This window comes from Electrophorus electricus, chromosome 21 (assembly GCF_013358815.1).
Source record: "Electrophorus electricus isolate fEleEle1 chromosome 21, fEleEle1.pri, whole genome shotgun sequence".
Lineage (NCBI taxonomy): Eukaryota > Metazoa > Chordata > Actinopteri > Gymnotiformes > Gymnotidae > Electrophorus > Electrophorus electricus.
In genome coordinates this window covers 4,533,316-4,541,335 of record NC_049555.1, presented here as the reverse complement: position 1 = coordinate 4,541,335, position 8,020 = coordinate 4,533,316, and the positions used below count along the sequence as shown (strand labels likewise).

Sequence of the window (8,020 nt, the reverse complement as noted above, 5' to 3'; positions counted from 1 at the left end):
TGGTGTGCCTTATGTGTGGGATTGATGGGTAGAAACCTACACACATACAACTTAATTTTGCAACTTTTAAACATTGGCCCATAGGGGTCTGCATTTGTTTGTTTGTTTTTGTTTTCTTCAAGCACCGTTGCTTTCTTGGGGCAACTCGGGGAAGAGAGAATTGCTGCAGAGATTTGCTGATTGTGTCTTTTGTTGGAGCTGATGTGGACAGCCAGGGCTTTCTGTGTCACATATGTCAGTGTTCATCTCTGCACTTTAAGTGACATTAAAGGAGGCTGACTAACGCAGCAATAAATCACAACTTCTTTTGCTCAATGTTTTCTGCTGGTGAAGCATTGTTGCTCTTGACTAAGTGTTTAGACGCCTAACCCCAAAATCAAGATCCGTTAGTCCAAACATCATGAATAACGAGCGATAATCTACAACGACGCACGTCGTGCTACATTCTGTACATTTTGCGACACCATGTAAATCTGACTGATTGATATATAAAATAAAAGTATGAAGATACTTGTATGAATGTTAGATAAAAAGTGACTGAGAGGCTTGTATTGTGTGAGCAGGAGGTGTTTAATAATAAACACCTCAGAGACTATAACACGGGTGTGAAGATGCACCGTGCATCATTCCGAAGGCGCGCCTTTGTTGGCTTCCAACTTTGAATGTTACAGTCTATTAGAATTGATATTATTACTTATTGAAGTATGCACTTGTGTTTTGTTTTTTTTGTCCAAAAAACTGGCTGGTTTCAATCCAGAAAGTGTGTGTATTATTTTAATTGTATTTATATTGCTGTATAATAGTTTCCCTAGTCTTGAATGTGGTTAAGTGGTGAATTTCATGATGCAGTGATTACCAGAGAATCACAATTGGATCGTTGTGAGGTCAGAGATTTACACCTCTACCACAAACATGGCCAGATAGTTTGGCGGGGGATTGCTGAGCAGCACATCCATCCGCATGTGGTACCTTTTTATCGTCATCAGTAGCTAATGTCTGCATTGTTGCCAAATAATCCGGGGCCGGTTCATTCCTGTTTGCAGTCATCATACGTCCTACTTTAACTGATCGGGTGGGTCCAGTAATCATGCTTTCTCTTCCTCTGCATTTGCAGAATAACGCCCTTTGTAAACTAAACTAGTAAAATAAGCTACTGTCCTCCCTTTTGTAAGGGACCTCTTTTCATTTTTTGTTCTGCGTTATGGACTTGCTTCCATACCGCATCAGATGAAAAACTGAGCCCGTGACTGCACCTTGGTTTTATGAAAGGTTACCGCCAGTCGCTCATCATTTGGCTGTAACATATGACCACATTCTGAGTCCGATCAGGCCACGGGCTTACTGATGCACTGATCTCTGTGCTTTGCGGTGTTTTATTATTGGCTGTGTAAGTGTCCCGTCCCCCGTCCCCCCGACCCACGGCTGCCGCTCACGTGTGCTTTGTGTTTGTGGCCTCAGGGTCTTCTCTCGAGTCTGGTGAACCTGACCAGCCTGACACTGGCACGCAACTGCTTTCAGTCCTACCCGGTGGGCGGGCCATCACAGTTCTCCACCATCTACTCCCTCAACATGGAGCACAACCGCATCAACAAGATCCCCTTCGGCATCTTCTCCCGCGCCCGCGTCCTCAGCAAGCTCAACATGAAGGTGAGGGCCGGTTACCGTTATCGTCAGCGTCGGCCGACTGTCGTCGTCGCGGCAGTGCCCTTGGGTTTGCCCATGTTCGGTGAAGCGTGGCCGTAACATGACCTGGTGCCTGTCGCACTGTGTCACTGCACGGCTAAACCAGTGGGTTTGTGATATGTTACAGAAGGACCTCAGTCACTGTGCGTAGCCATGTAATCGTGATGCTCCATGTTGGTCATGTTGTAACTGTAGTGTGATGAGCTTTTCAGTTATCATAATGTTACAGTTCACATTCTGCTGATCTAAATTACTGGTAGAAAATGACTCCCTTCAAACATTTGTATCTCTGAGCAATAATGCTCAATGTTTTGGGGTGTCGGCACAGTTTCAGTAGAGACAGGAATGTCTTTTACCTCAGCAGGCTGTGAAGGTGATGGCTGAAGAATGAAGGAGGGGAGATTTCCCCATTTAGTGGGGTAGAAGTCCACGTCCTTTAGTAATGTGTAAACAAGATGTTTATCTGTCTGTTGATGTGGCAGTAGGACTTCTGTAGACAAGTGATTTAAAACGAGCTTTCAGCAAGTTAATTCTTCAGTAAACATTGAGTAGCTAATGATGATCCTGTAATGAACATGTTTGATCAGGGTGTGTGTGTTGGAAGTGTGGTTATTTAAAAAAAAAAAAAATGTAATGGAGTGTGTAGAGCACCACTCCAGCTCCAGTGTGTTTGGGTTGGTGGTGAAGCATTGCTCAGAGGTACCATGGCAATAGCAGGAGCTGTCTACTGGGATTAGGACTGTACAATATGGCCAAAAATAGATTGCAATTATATTGCTACATATTGAGACTGCAATATGCTTTTCCATATATTAAAACACACCGGTGAACCTTTGCGAAGACATTTATATCAGCCTGCATTTTTCTGAACCAAAAATCATTTGTTTGTTGGTTCATGTGAATAATTTGTTAAGACTCAGTGAAATAATTTGCAATATCTGTGATTGGTCAGAATGATCAAAGCTCCTGGGGAATCTTATGGTACAGCGCTTCCTGTTGGCCATCTTTAACCCTCTGTCTTTAAATCCTACTGTCTAAGGTCAGTTAGAGGTCACAACGAGCTGAGTAACCAAATTGCAGTTATTGCATGATGGCAACAGCCTGGTAATTATTACAGAGACCTAAGCTCTGCTTTTAAAAGACTGGCCCCCAGCCACTATCTGGGCCCAGCAGTGAAACACAAGCAGCCAGTTTGTTACTGCCATTACTCCTCCACACCATGTGGCGGGCTCTCCAATCCAACCCACCCGCTTTAGGGGCCTTGGCTCTCGTCTGCCATGCGTCGTTTATGAGCGTTTGCCATACATCTGCCATAACGAGTGCGTGTGGACCGCCTCGCCCGCAGGACAACCAGCTGACGTCGCTGCCGCTGGACTTCGGCACGTGGACCAGCATGGTAGAGCTGAATCTGGCCACCAACCAGCTGACCAAGATCCCCGAGGACATCTGCGGCCTCATGTCCCTCGAGGCACGGCACTCTTACTGCTTTTCCTCACACACGTGGAGTTTAGCGTTAGGTTTTCTCACAACTCATTGAGGAGCTTTGTATATGGAATTATGGGGGCGGGAGTTGGAGTAGCTGAGCATGCAGAGTTATGGAGTGGGGCTTGGAGTAGCTGAGCATGCAGAGTTATGGAGTGGGGCTTTGAGGTGACTAAGATCCTCACAGCTAATTTTTAGCACATGCCAGAGACATGGGTAGTGTATGCATGACGGACAGAAGTGCACACATACTTTTTTTAAGATTCACAGCAAATATGTATTTACATACGTCATAGAATAAGATGACATATATCCAATAACATGTCCACTCAAAAAATCAAATCTGAATATCATATTTAAATAAAATAGAAAAATGTTAGATTTGATACATGTGCTTCTTATTGCGGTCTTGTTTTATCCAGAGTGCATGTGGGGGGTGGGGGGTGAGAAGAGTGTCAACTCTGAGACTGAGTGAAGCAGAGACTCGAGCTCAGCTCATGTTAAGGCCTTGACCCCTGTGTTACACTGACACCTGCAGGTACTCATATTGTCCAATAACCTCCTGAAGAAGTTGCCTTACGGAATCGGTAACCTGCGCAAGCTGCGTGAGCTTGACCTGGAGGAGAACAAGCTGGAGTCCCTCCCCAACGAGATCGCCTACCTTAAAGACCTACAGGTCACACACACAAAGCAAGCATCTCTCTGCCACTCCTCATGGAGTTTTCTTTCAGCTTTAGCCAGTGTTGATCAAGTCAGTGGATTAAGGACTCAGGGGGATATACCTCTGATAGGCATGTTTGGCCTGATTCTGTATGCATTTCAATTGTATTTTTAGAAACTTGTGTTGACCAATAATCAGCTGACCACGTTGCCAAGAGGAGTAGGTCACCTGACTAACCTGACTCACCTCGGCCTGGGAGAGAACCTTCTGCAGCACCTACCTGAGGAGATCGGTGCGTGTACGCACACGTGCATGCACACACGCACTTCTGTACCAGCAGTGGTTGGTTTCTGTTCAGTGAACCTCGTAACCACGGCCATGCTGTGCAGCAAAAACTGAATTAAATTTCTGACTTTACGTTTCATTTTTTACGTCGCTTGAAAATGTTTTTAAACCAACCAAGCAACCCGCTCTTCTGCTGGTTTCTTTCCTGCTGTTTGCACAGGCACACTGGAGAACCTGGAGGAGCTGTACCTGAACGACAACCCCAACCTGCACAGCCTGCCATTCGAGCTGGCACTGTGCAGCAAACTGTCCATCATGAGCATCGAGAACTGTCCCCTCAGTCACCTCCCGCCACAGATTGTGGCCGGAGGTCCCTCCTTCATCATCCAGTTCCTGAAGATGCAGGGACCGTACCGCGCCATGGTCTGAGCGCCCAGCCCCACGTGGGGCCACGCACTGTACAAACATACAAACGAAACAAAAACTAAGAAAACAACAGCAGAAAGGACAAAACAAACCAACATATTCAACGCTCACTTTAAAGACACCCTTGTCCATTAATAGGTATATATCTGAGAGAAGACGAGGCAGATTATTCCGGATCACTGATCATGCCAAGAGGTGAATCATAGGCAGTTAGGAGCCCTTCCAGCCAATCATGTTTAAGGACGAGAAAGCGAGAAGAGGAATAATATTTAGACATCAGTTGCCAAATTGGTGATTGTCTTAGGAAGGCAGATGTTGAAGCACTCTGTCTTAAGCGGTTAAATCACATTGCCACAAATGAATTCAGTTCTTTTTATTTTAAAGTGAGAAAAAAACAGCTGTATGCAAAAACACAATTCATGTTTTCCATTTCATTTTCTTTTTGCTGCTGCCGCCATAATCTGTATTTGTTTGAGTCTAGTCTGTGCGCACACATGCGCATCCTCTTATGGCAGATAAATGTTTTTCTTTTTAAATTTTCTTTGTGTTGTTAAAGAGCATCCCATGTTGAGTGATTTCTTTTTGTACAGAGGTTTGATCTGATCTGTTGGGTAACTGAGAACAAGTCGTTACCGCTATATATATATATATATATATAGATATAGATAGATATAGATATATATCTATATATCTATATAGATATATATATATATCTATATCTATCTATCTATCTATATATATCTATATATATATATATATATATATATATATATATATATATATATATATATATATATATATATATATATATATAAATAAAATTACACACACCACACACACACAAATATAAATGTGTGTATACATTGCAATTGTGCCTATCCAGCATTGTTTGCTGGTTTCTTTCTGAACTTAATTGTTCTTAAGGTGTTTCATACAAGATGATAATTTTACAAAAGTATAATTTATTGAATAATTCCTTTATATAGCATTTCTTTTTATTATTATTTCAGAACATTTGACTTTAAGTACTCATTCCCATCCACTAATAGAAGGAACACACTTGTTGAAAGTTGCCAAAAGCTAGATCTATCAGTGGGATTTTGTTTTTTTTTTAGGTTTGCTCATTATGAAGACTGTAGAGGAGAAAGCAGACTATTCAGTTTAGCAGCTATAAACTACGAATTCACACAGCAACAATCACATGCGTTACAGTTTAGTTTCAGAACTCCAGCGAATAATCTAGATAATTGTTACGTGTTGTCCAATGGTAATTTGCCGCTGTTCGGACGCAGACTATTGGCGGACTGGGACAGCTGGGGCTTATGGGGCTTGTGGTTTATGCTGCTCGGAGCTTCGAGTGTGGTCGGGGTTCACAGACTGTGTGGGTGTGTGTTTGTGTGGGTGTGTGTGTGTGTTTGTGTTTCATATGTTGAGGGTTGTGTCCTCAGGCAGCTGGTCAGGTGCAGAACCTTAAGGTTATCTGAGGGACAAGCCTTTTGCAGTGAGGTATGCCAAAACAAAAGAAGAACAGGCACCATTCACTTCTGTCTGTCATTATCAAACCTTTTTACAGACTTTTTTTCTACACTCTTCTGACTGCTCACACTGGCACTCAAATCCTTTTCTCTCTCTCCTTTGTTATTCCTTTCCCGGCGGTTTGTTTGCTTTCTGCCACGCTGACTTTCCACGCCGTCGTGTTTATGCACTTTGTAACGGTATCCGGCATCCTCCTTAAATTTAAAGGGTAAAGGGGCATGTGTTAGTGCTAACGATTAAATGTTTGGATGGGGGCATTTTTATCTTATAGTGAAGTATTTTATGCTTTATTTGATCAGTCTATCATGTATGGTTTATATGTTGAATGAATACACGTTTGCCTCAGCAGATTTGAAAAATTAATGTTCTGTTCAAAGCTGAATTTCTTGGTATTGAGGCTATCAACTCTTTATTAAATATTTTGATTTAAGCTGAATGTCTGATTTAGTCTGTTGGTGTGTGTATGTATATTTTTAAACACTCATAGCTTTGGTATATACTTTGTTTTGCAAAGTATCGCAATTAAGACCCTGGATGTTTTCATCTCTTTAAGAATGTTTGTTTTAAGTTTGACCTTTTTTAAATAACATTATCATTTAGTAATATATCAAGTGACTGTACATTTAAAAAAAAAAAATCCCACCTAGTTTATCCAACAAATCCAGTGTTTCTGGGATTTTCTTTTCTTTTCTGAGGAAGTCTGTCAGCAGCAGCGTGCATCCAAAAGCCCCACCCCAGCTGCTGGAAGCCTCTCCCCTGGCTATGGGAGGCCCCTCCCACGGTCACACCCCCTTGGCAAGGCTGTAGTGGTGCCAGCTTTCTCTGCCCACCAGCATAACCTGATGCAACGTTTGTGGACCTCTTCAAAACAGACACAACAAAAACACGCACGCGCCAATGTGTTGCTGTAAAACAACCCACCAGAGATGAGTACAGACTCAGCCCGGTGTCCTGCATGGACAATGTGGGCCTGAAGACGGGCACTTACTCTGCACTCGGACGAAACCCTGGCACAAACGCAGTACAGACTGAATAGAAAACAAACAAAATACAAAAAGTAAACGTTGTAAAAAGGGCTTTTTCTGTTCCTGCTCACCAACACACCAGAGGCATTGCATTCCTGGCTTTGTATAAAAGCTTAGAAAAAAAAATGTATGTTTGATTTTTTTTCTTTCTTTTTCTCTTTTGTGTAATGACAGTTAGCTATTAAGAAAATGGAATTATTATTATTATTGTTCTGTGCAAATAAATACCATCAGTGATTACTTCAAGTGAGATGCGCATTAGGAACAGCACTGCAGACCTGTGACGGTCAGGATTCATTTCCTAGGTCAATTCCATCTAATGTGCCATTTAAGAGGGAGTGGTTATATAAACACGATGCAGTTCAGTACTGATCAGTGATCAATGACAGAGCATCTATCAGAAAAACAACTACACAGGAGTGGGTTGTCAGCTTATGTTAATTGGGGGGGGGGGGGTGTTATAGCACTACAAAGAGCAGCCGTTTAATTGTGTTTGTTTCTTCTTGCCTTGCAATGTTGCATAGGATGAAACTGCAATGTTTGAAAAAAAAATTGTCAATTTAGAAAAATATCAAAAAACATTCAGAAACGTCTGACCCATCTCAAGTTTCTTTCTTTCTCTCTCCCTCTTCTTTGTGTGAATTCATATGAAAACATTTATTTGACTACCTTACAAACATGTGTTGTTTGCCCATTGAGCACCGTAGCAGTCAGTAGACAAAAATTTAATTATAAACAGATTAATCCAAAAGTGAGAAGCCAGTGAACAGAAATTCCTTACGTTTTGGGCAGTGTTCTTGCATATACTGGCCCTGGTGGTGGTGCTGGTTTGTCTCCGGTAGGTCACCCATTGGTGGTGCCCTGTCAGTCCACTGGTTTTAAAGCAGGGGGTCCTGTGTGGCAGATTTGATTTAGGTTGTGA

General features: G+C 42.4%; 1 protein-coding gene across 2 annotated transcripts in view; it reads left to right on the top strand.

Moving 5' to 3' along the window:
• The window catches only part of shoc2 (SHOC2 leucine rich repeat scaffold protein), a 21,474-nt gene extending 16,305 nt beyond the window's left edge, over positions 1-5,169 (top strand). For both annotated transcript variants that reach the window (XM_027015381.2, XM_027015382.2), the window contains exons 5-9: positions 1,459-1,647; positions 3,029-3,151; positions 3,704-3,841; positions 4,001-4,118; positions 4,332-5,169. In XM_027015381.2, the coding sequence (XP_026871182.2) occupies positions 1,459-1,647; positions 3,029-3,151; positions 3,704-3,841; positions 4,001-4,118; positions 4,332-4,540 (777 nt within the window). In that variant the 3' untranslated portion in view covers positions 4,541-5,169. The remainder of the gene's footprint in view (positions 1-1,458; positions 1,648-3,028; positions 3,152-3,703; positions 3,842-4,000; positions 4,119-4,331) is intronic.
• The last annotated feature ends 2,851 nt before the right edge of the window (positions 5,170-8,020 follow it).